The 14,658-nt window shown below is 34.2% G+C and overlaps 2 protein-coding genes across 3 annotated transcripts; both read left to right on the plus strand.

The window, feature by feature from the left end:
- Positions 1 to 5,433: 5,433 nt before the first annotated feature.
- LOC117614265 (transcription factor bHLH35) lies at positions 5,434 to 9,688 on the plus strand. 2 transcript variants are annotated; one of them, XM_034343016.1, is made up of 5 exons: positions 5,434 to 5,736; positions 5,844 to 6,006; positions 6,235 to 6,465; positions 6,881 to 7,080; positions 7,205 to 7,387. In XM_034343016.1, exons 1-5 carry the CDS (start codon positions 5,663 to 5,665, stop codon positions 7,245 to 7,247), a joined length of 711 nt encoding a protein of 236 aa, XP_034198907.1. In that variant the 5' UTR covers positions 5,434 to 5,662; the 3' UTR covers positions 7,248 to 7,387. The 2 variants fall into 2 exon arrangements, with proteins under 2 accessions (XP_034198907.1, XP_034198906.1); XM_034343015.1 differs by lacking the exon at positions 7,205 to 7,387 and adding an exon at positions 9,490 to 9,688 and having other exon boundaries at positions 5,442 to 5,736; positions 6,881 to 7,051.
- A 1,282-nt stretch (positions 9,689 to 10,970) lies between these two features.
- LOC117616223 (ubiquitin carboxyl-terminal hydrolase 36) lies at positions 10,971 to 14,626 on the plus strand. The gene is made up of 2 exons (XM_034345469.1): positions 10,971 to 12,199; positions 14,143 to 14,626. Exons 1-2 carry the CDS (start codon positions 11,087 to 11,089, stop codon positions 14,299 to 14,301), a joined length of 1,272 nt encoding a protein of 423 aa, XP_034201360.1. The 5' UTR covers positions 10,971 to 11,086; the 3' UTR covers positions 14,302 to 14,626.
- Positions 14,627 to 14,658: the final 32 nt, after the last annotated feature.

Consider the following 14,658-nt stretch of genomic DNA (forward strand, 5'->3'; position numbering starts at 1 on the left):
TAACATGGTAATTAATGGGTGGATTAGTATTGATACTTGACACGCGTTAATATGAGAGATTATATTGGAGCATAGTCACGTGGTATAATTTATACGTATGTTATTGTAATATGAGTGGATAACACGGTTTATATTTCTCCCTTTTAGAGAATGGTATAAAAAATATATCTATTTATATTATAACACGTGGACAAGTTGATGTGACTCACTTATTTTAGCATTCCAAAGTTGTTAATTGAATAGACGGTTTGAGATGCTATAATGTGTTTGACATAAGTTTTTATAGTATATTAAGGCGTTTTCTTTATGTTATAATTGATGTTCTTTTATCCTTCGTTTGAATTGACAATTATCTTGTTTGGCAACTTAAGTGCGGAATTTATTAAATGACGTGCGGAAAAAATCATGAAAATTAGGGCATTAAATTCCTAAGTTTAACTTCCACAAAAATAGGTGTCCTTTCACAAGTTCTATAGTGTCATTTATAAAATTATGTCATTTACAAAATTTGACATACATAAATCCAAATACTGACATATTCAATTGCCATAAATTGAAATGATAAAAATCTAAATTCGGTCATTTTAAAATTCTATGTAATTTTCAATTTCTTCATCAAACAACCACTCATGAGGTTTGTGTAACCCAAGAAAGTAGATACTTGAAATAAAGATCGTTTCACAAATAGTCAACAATATAATCAATGTGCATCTTCTTGGGTACATATAATTTACACGTTTCAGACCAATGATTATAATGTTTTTGATTTTGACACAACTATGTTGGATTCCTATTGTAGATGTAGAGAAGCTAAATTCCACTTCATTAATTAAGTTTGATATTTTGTTTTGACCACTCGCGGCTGTGAATCATGGTCAATTATTCCTTCATATAGTATAGTGTTAGTAAGGTATAGTTCAGTTAGTTTAACTCTTTTATCTCTATTTAAATAGGTAAAAATTTGAAATTTTTAGGCACTCAATGAATATTTGTGTGTAAACTCCCCTCCCTTAATCACTTGAACTAGAAAAATAATAATAAAAGCAATGATATCAATTTTACTATTTCGTGAGTACCAGGAAGAAAAAAGAAAATTATTACCCATTTGTGAAATAGTATGGTGGCTAGCTATGCCTCAATTATTAAACTTTAGACATTAATTAAAATTTAGACAGTTTAAATATTTTTATCCCAAATTTTAGATTTTGAAAATTTTAACCATTCGAGGGGGTTCGAGCATTGCTCAATGAGCCTCGAAAAGGATTGTGCATTGCTTGAAGAACTCGAATTATTATATTTCTAAATCTTTATACAAATATAAAAATAAAATAAAATAAAGTCTTTTTCGTGTTAGAAAAAAGGTTACATTTCCAAATGTCCCATTTTCTCATTATTTAAAATAGTATACCTTGTAGAAGGGGTTGGTCGAAATTGTTGATAGTTTTCTAAGGTTCATTTGACGTTCTTTCATATGATAAGTCCTGATCTTATTTATACTAGCTCCATAGCACCCGTGTGTCAATTGATTTTACTTTATTTTTTATTTTTTTATTTTAGAATGAAAAAAAAGATAATAGGTGGTTTGTGTTTCATAAAAATAGAATCTAGTGTTTGATGTTATTTTAAATATTCACCAAAATATTTTATGATATTTTGAATGTTTCATCATTTTCTATTTTTTACTTACTTTATATATATAAATAAACAAATAAAAAGCGTCTAAATATTTTCCGTTTATTATCCTTGGCCCAAAGTGCTCCTCTCCTCTCATACAACTAGACAACATGTACTAAATTAATGTTGATGTGCAACCATCCTATGTAGATATTAGAACCATTGGTATATCACGAGTACAAAACATGCAACATTTTTTTTTTTTTTTTTGGTCGAATGCAAAACATATTTATGTTCCTGTGAGTTCCAAATATCTTCTCCGATTTGTAGGTTAAAATAATAAGACTGTAAATCAAAATACTAAAATGAAAATTAAGAATATTTTGAAAAGTAGTCCAATTATGGCATGTTAAAGACTTTTAGCAAAGTTTTTTAAAGACTTTCATGGAACTGTGAGAGTATGGGGACTGCTCTGATAGTCCAATCTTTGAGAGAGTTGATTCGCTCTCAAAATCCCTCTATGGTGTTCTTAGGGGACTTTAACGAGTTAGTATGGCAACATAAGAAAAATGGTGGTGCTCCATGGTGCTAAAATATGAATATGGTTTGAATACTTTGGGTTGTTCTTTATTCTTCTCCATAAGGAGGTATATATAGGAGTTTACATATCAAGGTTTTACAAGGAATTAGATATAGTAAAGAATTATGAAAATATCTCATAATTGTACAATGATTTATCTCTTATATAAAAAATAAGAAAGTAAATCCCTTAATTAATTAAGGAAGTAAATCTCCTTGATTAATTAGGAGACTCACGTCAACACTCCTCCTTTGGTGCATATATGTCACGAATGCCCAACTTGGTAAGTCAGTCATGAAATACTCTTTCACACTCACAACATATGCAATATCTGATCTTGGAGGACGTATGAAGAGTAGAACTTTTGGTGGTGGTGATAGAAGAAGGAGTCTGAGTTGACTGCATGCTTCTGTGAGTCTGCAATAAGATGGAGAATCGTATGGGTTCTTGACATCGCAACGGAAGTAAGATATGATATGAGACGGTGAGGAATTTGGGGTGAGGAATTTGATGTATGAATTTGATGTAGGAATTGGGTTTAAGAGGTATGTGTATAAGATTTGAGGATATGTGTTTAGGGATTTTGATAAGAGGATTTGAGGACTTTAGATTTGATGGATTTTGATTTGGGGAAAATTATGAGGAATTTGATTTAGGGTTTTGGATTTGAATATGGGAAATTTGAGATAAGAGTTTAGAGACAACTTATCTTCACTCCCCTTCTCCCCTTGAAGAGATGGGGTCGTCGGAGTCAAAAAATAGGCAATATCTTCATGAGAAAAAGAAACATATCTTTTTCACTCCCCCCCTTCCCCCCTCTCTCTGAAGAGAAGGGGAGGAGAGCACTTAAATTGCAAGAACAACGCAAGCACAGGTCACAAGAGAACTAGGCTATGATACCATGCTAAAATATGAATATAGTTTGAATACTTTGGGTTGTTTTTTATTCTTCTCCATAAGGAGATATATAGAGGAGTTTACATACGAAGGTCTTACAGGAAATTAGATATAGTAAAGAATTAGGAAAGTATCTCCTAATTGTACAATGATTTATCACTTATATAAAAAATAGGAAAGTAAATCCCTTAATTAATCAAGGAAGTAAATCTCCTTGATTAATTAGGAGACTCACGTCAACACATGGTCCAATAGTAGAGTTAGATTTTCAAGGATTTTATTGATATAACAACTAGCTCTTGGATATTGGGTTTAAAGGGAATGAGTTTACGTAGGTTAGCATGTATAATGGAGAAAAGGACCTCCAAGAGAGGCTAGACAGGGGCCTGACGAATATAAAGTTGATGGAAACATGGTCGGATCACTAGGGTTGGCTCGAAATCCCCATTGTTGGAAATCACTCCCCTCTATGCGAAGCCCTTTGAAGCCGTTTGGTTCATGGGAAATGAGGAAAGAGACTTGGGGATGGAAATCAATTGTTTTCCCATGTTTGGTAAGTCCAGACATGGGAAATCGTTGCCTAGCCTATGGGAAAGTAGAGGGGAAAGTGAAGTCATCCTCCCAATTTGGGTTTTGTTTTCCCTCATCATGAAAAAGTTTGGGAAAATGAGCCAATATTAAATAAACATTTTTCATGACCATTTTGTCCCCATTAACAATTTAGAATTATAATATATCATTAAATGCATTCTTTTTTTAATTGATTTAATATGGGTATAATTAAAAATTTATACAAACTTTGTTTTCCATTTCTTCTTAAAACAAACATGGGAAAGGAAATAAAGTGATATCTCCCGGTTACTTTCCTAGCATTACCAAATGTGTAAAATGAATCTTTTATTTTCAATTCCTTGGGAAATGACATGAGAAATGATTTTATCTCAAATTCGTTCCGTGAATCAAATGGGGCCTTTGGACGAAAGATCCCGAGATAATGCCTGGAATGGAGGGCGGAGTCTTAATGAAGTTCGAAAATTTTCGTCTCAATTTTGTAAAAAAATTTGAAGGGTCTCACTTGCATGGGCAAAAATGTGCTTTTCATGCCTATTGACCCTCGTTAACAACCATTAAAATCATGACACATAAACTCAAAATTTACCCTTGTTTAATAAACGGAAAAAAAAACTAGACAAAAAATTTACCTAGAAAGAGAAGAAAATAAATTAGAATTAAATAAAAATTGGACCTAACTTTACATTAGGGTTGGAATGAATTGACTTACATTAAAGTCTAAGTCAAATGGAGTTTGTTCATATTTGGACTCGAATTGAGTTTTGTCCCAATGTTCACTAGTATTGAAGTTTAAATTGAGAAAGTCTAAGTCAAATGGAGTTTGTTCATATTTGGACTCGAATTGAGTTTTGTCCCAATGTTCACTAGTATTGAAGTTTAAATTGAGTTTTGTCTCAATCATCACTCGTATTCAAGTCTAAATCGAATCCAGTTGTTTCAATAAATTCTCGCATTTAAAGTCAATGAGATCTAGTCTAGTGGAAAAGGGCCTTCACTTGTTAATCAATCCTCTCAAGTTTAAACTCCATGACACCTTGAAAAATCCCCTTTCCTTTTTTAGTTTAGACTATCACTTGTATTTTTTTTTTTTTTAGAACCTCGTATTTAAAGTATAAGTGAAATCAAATTGAGTGGAAGTCATACTAAACGGTGGGCTAATATGCCTTTTTTTTTTCTCTTTCCTTTTTCTAAGTACATGATTCATGCCTTGTTTTTTTTTTTGTTTTTTTTTTTTCAATACGAGAGATAATCTTAACTATAAGGAGAGGAGGGATTTCACACACACTATTAAGATGTTATGAAAGTTTGAATCTGAGACTACTGACATGCAAATTAATGAATTTTTTTCACTCAACTAAGCCTTTGTCTTTAAATATAGAGAAAAACATAAATCTCAGTTTGTGTAGACCCAAATAATATATGAATATATATTTTCCTTTTGTTTTTCTTGGGTGATGATCCACACAAAGTTTATAAGGGCCACTCATGTGACGGGGCGCATGGAAGACTTTCTTCTGTACCACACCCAAAGAACAAAAATTTGAAAATACCCCAATTATTAGGGCGATTGAAAGCACGCGCCTTGTGGTAATAGACAGAGAGAGTAAAGGTCGCCAGCACAGTCATTTATTTATTTATTATTATTGAATATGTATTTATCGTTTTGGTTGTTGTCGTTGCTAAAGAGAAGGCAGTTCAGTTTTTTTATAGTGTGTCCTACGCGGCCTTGTAGACCAACATTCAACATTTTCAATATTCATCCAGTCAATCGACGGTTCACATCAATCCAGGAAGAAGCATCATAGCTTCCTGCTTCCTTCTTCCCACGTGTGTGAATTCAGATTATCTCTTACACTTATAAAAATCCCCCTCAACTCACTCCCTCTCCCCCCCACTGTGACTAAAAATTGCTTTATCATCAACAATACAAATCCCATCTCTCTCTCTCTCTCTCTCTCTCTCTCTCTCTCTCTCTCTCATCTGACTCTCTGAGCGGCCATGGACAACATTGGTGATGAGTACAAACATTACTGGGAAACCAATATGTTCCTCCAAACTCAAGAGCTTGACAGGTTTATATAATATTAATTATGGAGCTTAATTTATCTTAATGTTTTAATAAGCTTTCATAATTTTTATATATATCTGCTGTTTTTTGCACCAATTTTTGTCATGGCAGCTGGGGATTGGATGAGGCTTTTTCTGGGTACTATGATTCCAGCTCACCAGATGGAGGAGCTTCTTCCATGGCCTCCAAAAACATTGTGTCTGAAAGGAACAGGAGGAAGAAGCTCAACGAAAGGCTCTTTGCTCTTAGAGCAGTGGTCCCCAAAATAAGCAAGGTTTTGGCCATACAATATTATTTCCTTAATTATTGCTTGCTTCTTTGCTTGCCCATTATAATATATATATATATATATATATATATATTATCAAATATTAATATATGACCCATTGTTTTATTTTATTTTATTTTAATTTTCAAGAAGAAGAAAAAAAAGTGTTCATGATGATTTGGGTTTTTTTTTTTTTTTTTTTAATTTGGTTGGTTTGTTGGGTTTGGGGTACAGATGGATAAGGCTTCTATAATCAAAGACGCCATTGACTACATCCAGGAGCTTCATGAACAAGAAAGAAGAATTCAGACAGAGATAGGGGAGCTAGAATCTGGGAGATCAAAGAAAAATCTGGGTTCTGAATTTGATCAAGAGCTGCCAGTCTTGTTGAGGTCAAAGAAGAAGAAAATTGAGCAGCTCTATGATTCCGGAGGATCAAGAACTTCCACCATTGAAGTGCTTGAAGTAAGTCAATCCTTCTCTGTTAAATCTTGATCAATTAAATGTATCCCCATCTGAGAAACGCTTGTGTGAAATGGGGATAATATTGTTTCGCTATTTCAGTTTTATCACAGGACGTCATATTGTGATAAATTTTTCACTTTATATACAGTAATTGACTGTGAATAGCAAAACAATATCATTCCCGTTTCACACAAGTTTTTCTCCGGAATGCTTCATGCACTTGTATCAAAGGAGCACTGCAAGTATACTGTCTTTATATGACAACGTCATAAGCACTTTCTAGAAGAGTGTATAATACAATTTGAGGGGGTGTGAATAGCACTATTCTTTTTTAAAACTATATAATAATGTAATATTATATGTAATCCATTGATTAATTAATTAATTAATGGGGTCTTTGTATTACACTTTACAGCTTAGGGTTACATATATGGGGGAAAAGACAGTGGTGGCTAGCTTGACATGTAGCAAAAGAACGGACACAATGGTAAAATTGTGTGAGGTCTTCGAATCTTTGAAGCTCAAAATCATTACAGCAAATATTACTGCTTTCTCTGGGAGAGTCTTGAAGACAGTCTTCATTGAGGTAATTAAACTCACTTTGCTAAATTGCTTATTACTTAAGTAAACTTTTTTTTTGGGGGTGAGTTTATCCTTTATTTAGTTTAATATTTTTAGTGTTGTGGGGTTCTTGGTTGGCATATAAAAATGGAACTTTGTGACAACGCTGCGTGGTTTAATTCTATATGCGTCCCAGGCACCATACCAAATATATCATGTGATTTAGTACGGTCCCAAAAGGGTGCTCTCAAGAATTGAGGGAGGGGAATGAGAACAAAGGGCCTTCTTTTCTATATGATAGTGACTAAATTTAATTTTTGAAATGTTTGAAATATCTAAAGTAGAAGGGGTTTTTAGGTTTCGATTTCGGATCTTAAGTATTTGGATTTGACCATATTATATAATGTTTAATAAGTACACATTAACTGTTAGAAAACGTATAAAAATAAAAAAAATGTCATAAGTATTACCCGTAAACAAATTTGAACTTCAGAACAAAACTTTTATTTAATCAAACTAACAAGAGTAATTAGTTGAGTAAAATAATGACAAATAATAATAATAAAGAGGTAGAATTTGAGGGTCCACAGGCACAAGAATTGGAAACCAATGGAGAGCACTTTTACTAAAGTGGACGATCCATTACATGATACGGGCTGCTAAGGGCAATGATTGATTGGTGTAATCCAGAGTGTTCGAATAATACCAGTCGATGAGCAAAAGTGAGGAAACGACCCCATTTGGATTGCATTTTCTCTTTAACATTTTCCCTTTTTTGCTCTAACTTCATTTTCATCACCTCTCTTGCTCTCATCTCCTCCTCATCAATCGCCTTTTATTTTGGTAATTAAGAAAATGAGCACATTGTTTGGGCGACTGTTCCTAGTAAAATCTATATAAAAAATCTCATAACGCACTTTTTTATTAGATATAGAAATTTGAAGATCGAACTGAGTTTTCTTGTACGTCCGTGAGACCGAAAAACTTAGGGCATAGAGTTTTTTTAATATATATATATATATATATATTGTGAGATCAAGGTCCGTGAAATAATTTTTGTTTTTTTCAATAAGATGTTTTTTTTTAAAAACTTTTATGTTTGATAATGGAAGTTGAATACATCAATTATTCCCAAAGCGAACAAAAAGGAAATCTCGTACTTGAAATTGTTGTGGAAGTGTGATGTCAATAGTCAGTGGATAAGCTCTGGTCAATGGTTACAAAGAAACATGTTTCCCATATGGGAGAAGTTTCGAAGAAAATATATACCAGCAACCAAACAAAAATTGAATGGTTGGACAAATTTGGAGACCTCGTGGGGAATTTATTTTAACATATAATAATTATGCTCCACTATGAATTTTTGGTACTAGTTTTTATTTTTGGCTTTCATTACAACTACCAATTTTGCTTTAGATGGGTTACTTGTTAAGTTTTTCTTGGTTTAGATTTGTCACACAATATTAGGCACAAAAGACTTTTAAGTATATGATAGTGTTGGAACATACAGTTGACTTTCAATCGTTAATTCACGAGGAGTTCATTTTAATCATGGATCGAAAATCGTTCACACAGAACGTATAAAAGTATAAAAAAATTTAAAGCGCGGTCATATCAACATCATGTATAGAAGTTTCGATACCGAAAATATTGAATGTCCAACTTAGTAGGTTAGCCCTCAAAGTAGGAAAGAGCAAAAGGGATAGATGGTGTCAAAATCATATGTTGATTAAAATCTGATAAGTAAACTTTGTGTTGAAAGCTTTCCCTCTGGTTATGTGTTGGGTGGATAAGGCTTCCCAATCCTTGAATATTCAGCCAAAACATTACTAATGGTCCCAAGTTGTACCTTCTGTGATATGAATTATTGTTGCACTTTATTTTTCTTGCCTTGTTTTTGTTGTTTTCTCCAGGGCAAAAGCAAGACACACCTTAAAAGTATGATGGTTGCATTACATCTGCACATTTATGCTCCTAATATTCCTTTTACATTTTTTTTATTTATAAAGTTTTTAAATGGATTTTGGTGCAACAAAAACTATGATTCTGTGTCCACACCATCTCCCCTCTTACTTTTTATTTATTTATTTATTATTATATATTTTCTCTCAATTTTGTTTTTTCCCCGTTCTCTTTGTTCATATATATATTCAACTTCTGCAAGTTGCAAATGACGAAAATAATCAAAACACGCGTTAAATACTTTATGTTTGTGATGACGCCATCATGATTATTCTTTCAATGAGTCATGTTTTAAAGATGTTAAGTTTTGTCCACACGTGAAATTATTCTTTCATCACTTACGTCATCATCATATAATAAAATTCTATCGCATTTTTATTAAAAAAAATCATCGTATAATATGGGGCCGGGGCACCTAAGATGTATCACATGTCATTAATTTTGTCTTCATAGAGCTTTAATCAATTTTAATTAACTTGTTAATTTGGTTTATTTTTGCAGGCAGATGAAGAAGAAAAAGATCATTTGAAGATTAAAATTGAAACAGCCATTGCAGCTTTGAATGATCCACAAAGCCCCATGAGCATATAATTATGACAACAAACTTATCCATGAATGAAGTTTCATTTTTCACATCACTGCTGTTAGTGTTGTTGTTGGTTGTCACCATCTCCATCTTCTTCTTCTTCTTCTTCTTCTTTTTCTTCTTCCAGAAATGTCTTCTCTCTTGTTTGGTTTTTTTTTTTTTGGTTCCTTGATGAAAGGCCTTCCTTTGGTCTTGGTTTAGCTTCTGAGAAAATTAACCTAGTTTTTTTATGTTCAAAGCCAGTGTTAAATAATTGCATGATCATGCTGTAAGACACATGTCTTGAATTGAATAATTGGTTGTCTAAAATGCTCCAAGAAAACCCCTTTTGTAAGAATATTTAACCAATCATAAATGGGAGTGGAGGCCAAAGAACATCAAATGGAAAAAAGGGGGAAAAAAAAAAGAGCACAAATTCAAGCCCACAACCTGCGACACTCAAAAGTCTTGAGTTGAATCCACAAAGCAAGCCCCACACAATCATTTCAGCTAACACTTTGGGTCTGATTTAGGTCCAATCAATTTTATCCATGGGCTGGGACCAGGAGAAACCAAGAAAGTTGATGTAATAAAGGAAAATTGAGGATTATTATCTAAGGGTATGAATACAAATGTGGTATCTCTAGTATTACTCTTTAATTTTGAATTAAAGTATTATGTTTAAGGAATAAAGAAAACATGAAGTTAAGGTTCTATCCCAAAATCAATTCGTCATGAGAAATAGCCTAACTCTTTATAAGTCGTTAGGTTTCTCAACTTTCTAATGTGGGATATTTTTCACCTTCACATTCTCACATGTCCCTACACGTGTGGTCAAGCCTAACATGTAGATAACACATATTAGTTACGTGAAACATGTGTGGTCGTTGGGCTTTCATAAGTAGGCAAACCCGCTATGATATCATGAAGAAAGTTGAGGTTCCACTCCAAAACCAATTTAGAAAAAAATTTCTTTCTTTTTCATGTGAAAACTATGAATATATACAAAACTTAAGAGCGGTCCTGAAATAATCAGAGTCGGTATGGCAACAACCCAGAGGCACAAAATGTTTAAAGTTGGCCCCTACATATCAAATAAAAAACCAAAAAAAGAAAAAAAAAATTTCAAGTTTTGGAGGGTAGAAATCGGGATAGAGAGGGGAGAGAGAGAAAGAGTGAGAGTTTAATTTTAATATTTTATTCATATTTTAATCAATTTTGATACAAAAATACTATTTTGCCCCGCATTTAACAGAAAAGTTAAAAAAATTGACGGTAGGACCATTTGTCCTAACAAAACTAAAGTTAAGGACTCACGATAACTATTTTAGAAATTGAGGTACTCAAATGCAAATTGAGTCTAAATTCAGAGACTAATAAAACTATTAACGCAGAGTTGGTGCTAAAACCGGATAATTTTGTTTTTAAACCTCAAAATTTCAGAGCATCCCCCATTCCGCTCGTAAAATTCTTGAACTCGAAAAATTTCAGAGCTTTTCTCTTCTCTTTCGTCTTCTCTCTTCTCGCTCTCTCATGGACTCTCTGCTCGCTAACTACGCCTCTTCTGACGAAGAAGAAGATCCACAACAGCCTTCCAAACCCGCAGCTTTGCCCTCAAAACCCAGCTCTGAACCTTCTTCCTCTTCCTCTCTCTTTTCTTCTCTACCCAAACCCAAACCCCAAACTTCCTCTCTCTTCCAGTCCCTTCCCCAACCGAAACAAACCCAAACTAAACCATCAAATCTTCGTCATGATGATGACGACGATGATGAAGACCAAGATTCAAAACCCACCTCCAAACCCTTGTTCTCTACACTTCCTCCGCCCAAATCCCAAATCCCAAATAAACCCATTACCAATATCTCATCCTCAGACCGAAACCCTAAAAGGGTCGTCCAATTCAAGCCTCCCATTAGCTCTTATTCGATGAAGTCGTCCCAATTGGACGACGAAGATGACGATGATGATGAAGAAGAAGAAAGGCGAAGGCAAAAAGCGTCTGAATCCTCCGCTCAAACATCGTCCGGGAAGTTCATATTTTCTCTTCCAGCGCCTAGGTACTCCGCCACATTGGGTGCGAGTTCGGGTTTGGGTTCGGGCCGAAGAGCCATTCTTGAAACGGAATCAGTTGGTTCTAAAGTGAAGAGCGATGCAGGGGTGGATCAAAATGGTGCTAGTTATGAGAATCACCAATCAAGTATTGATCAGAATGCAGTTAACTATGAAAGCTATGGAGGTTATGAGACTTACCAATCTGGTATTGATCAAAATGCAGTTAACTATGAAAGCTATGGTGGTTATGAGAGTAACCAATCTGGCATTGATCAAAATGTGGATGTTGAGGTTCAATTACAGGCAGGAATTAGCGGTAGTGATGCTTCAAATTATGGTAGTTATGATGTCTATGGGAGTAATGCTGGTTATTGTGGTTATGGGCAGTACGGGAATGATTGGGTTGGTGGGTCTGAAACTGCAGCGCTGGCGATTCCAGGAACAGATGTAAGTGCGATTAAAGTGAGTAAAAAGAGAGGGAGGAATGAGGTGCCAACTGAAATAGTTGAGGTTAAGCAGGACGAGTTGATGAAGAATCGGCCAAGAGAGGACCAGGCCAAGTCAACCGGAATAGCTTTTGGGCCTTCTTATCAGGTATCACCACTTATAGGTTCTTGCTGCTTTTGATAATTTGGTTTTGTAGTGATTATTTGATTTTTTTCATTAACTGGTCTGCATCCTTTTATTCATTATAACGTTGAGAACTCAAGACATTGTTTTGCTACATTTTAATGCATACTGAAATGATCAGCAGTTAGTCCAGTGTTATGAACCTGAGTGAGATATATCTTTTACTTTAGCTATATGTTATTGATAGTTTTCTAGGAAGAATTTGATATCTGTGAAACGGTTCATTAAATTCTTTCCATTAAAGAAGATGATAAGAGTCATAAGAAACTGTCTTTTTTCTTTTGAGAACCATTCTTGATGAAAAAGACGTAAGTTCCATTTTATATATAAGTTATCTTTTGTGTATATCAAACTTTTTGTGCATTACTCTTGGACTACATAACCTGGTAGTTTAATGACCGTTGCATTTACTTTAGCAAAAGCAATACGGTCACTAAGTCATATCAGTGGAACAAAGTCTATGAAATGGGATGTGGGAACTGTGAACTGTCAATTTCCATTGACATATATTACTATCATAGGATTAGCTTGGTACCTTGGGTTTATGCAATCTAATCCATTTTCATAATGGAGATGCTTGGAATGGGGTGATAATTTTGAATATGAGGTAACATGACATGAATGCAGTAGAAAATTAGCAGGTTAGAATTGATATTTACAACACGTAGCCAAAAGTGACATGACCTTATAACACATGTAATAAACAGGTTATGTTACTGTCAACTTGATTTTGGCAAGACGTGTTTTAACTGGTATTGAATGGAGAAAAATCTTGTTTTTTCTCTCCATCTTCTCACTCTCAAGTGAGAAGGATTTTTATCAATTGAAAGGAAAAACTAAGAGAGGAAAACATGTCACTCAAGAATCATACAGGATAATGGTCAAATACAAGACTGATGTTAGCTCAAAATGTGTAAATTATTCAGAAAGGAAAAAGACCAAGGCAGCCTTCCAAAGCATGGCTTAAATTAATATTTAGAAGCTTTACAAATGGGAAATCTCAGAAGATGATGCTTCTCATGAATCGGACAAGAAAAAGGTGCCTCTGGTAACAATGCTAGAGTGTTTTCCTTAGAATGAAGAACTGGCAGTACTGTGGAACTTAGAGCTGTATTGTTTTGATATCTGCTAACAAACTGATAGAGCATGTTTGGGGTCTAAAGTAGTGCATTGCAGAACTTGGGTCCATAGGTGGACTTGGGTTTTAACTTTAATTCTTCTATAACTGCATTGGAACTTGGCAAGCACTGAGGGGGACCCTTTCCTAACTTGACTTTGAATTATCAAAATCCACCCTGGAGAAATTTTTTGGTCATACTCTTTGCTAAGATCTTAACAATCCTTAACCTCCGCCCTAATGAATGTGCTTGCAAACATCATGAGGAGTTAATATATCATTTTAATGAAGTTCTATGTATCTCATGATTCCCCGAGATTGGAAGCAATGAGATTATGGTGTCAGAAGATGGGATCATGTTGAGATGAAAATATTGTCGAGGCTGTTTGCATAGAGAATTTTATATATCTATGTTTCAAAAAATAAAGATATAATTATATATGTTACTAGCTTTTTGGGTGTTCTGTCATTTTCCTTGGCTCAATGTTTTTTTTCCCTTTTTCTTTTTTGCTTATTTGTTGTTTAGTTCTGCCTGATCGAGCACCTAGTACATCTTGTGCATGTTACATAGTACTTGATGTTGTTTGAAACTTAGAAAGTGCTTCAGTCTACTTTTCAATCAGACATTATTGCAAGTTCCATTCGAAAGAAAGGAAGTCTGAATCACTATTCGTTTTGTTCATCATCGGCAATGACTAGACTGCTTTACTATTTTTGTGGATTATGTATATATATACTAATTTGTTTTAATTTATGCATTGACATATTTATTTGTGTTTGTTCCATTCAGCCTGTTTCAACTAAAGGGAAGCCTACAAAGCTGCATAAGAGGAAGCATCAGATTGGTTCTCTATACTTCGATATGAGGCAGAAGGAGATGGAACTTGCAGAGCGACGTTCAAAAGGCTTCCTCACAAAAGCTGAAACACAAGCCAAGTATGGATGGTGATCCTGGGATAATTCTTTATATGTTGTACACTGAAACTGTATTTCAAAATAGTGACATCAAAAAGGGGGAAATTTCTCTTCGTAGTGCTGGCCCAAAGTTCTGTTCTTTCTAAAGATTTGTATCCATCATCAGAGTATAATCATGTTTTCCATTCAAATTGTGTAAAACTTTGATATTTGGATTTGTTTCGTGGGAAGCTATTGAATTTTAGGCTTCTGTTAGCTAATCCTATTTCTTCAATAATGGGAAGACCAGTTTCCTGGAGCTACATTCTATGCTGCCATAATGTGTAAACGTTATAAATGAAAGGTTATGTGAATTTTCATCCTTGTGGGGGGTCGGGGGAGGACAGAAAGG

Source organism: Prunus dulcis, chromosome 1, assembly GCF_902201215.1.
Source record: "Prunus dulcis chromosome 1, ALMONDv2, whole genome shotgun sequence".
Classification (NCBI taxonomy): Eukaryota; Viridiplantae; Streptophyta; class Magnoliopsida; order Rosales; family Rosaceae; genus Prunus; species Prunus dulcis.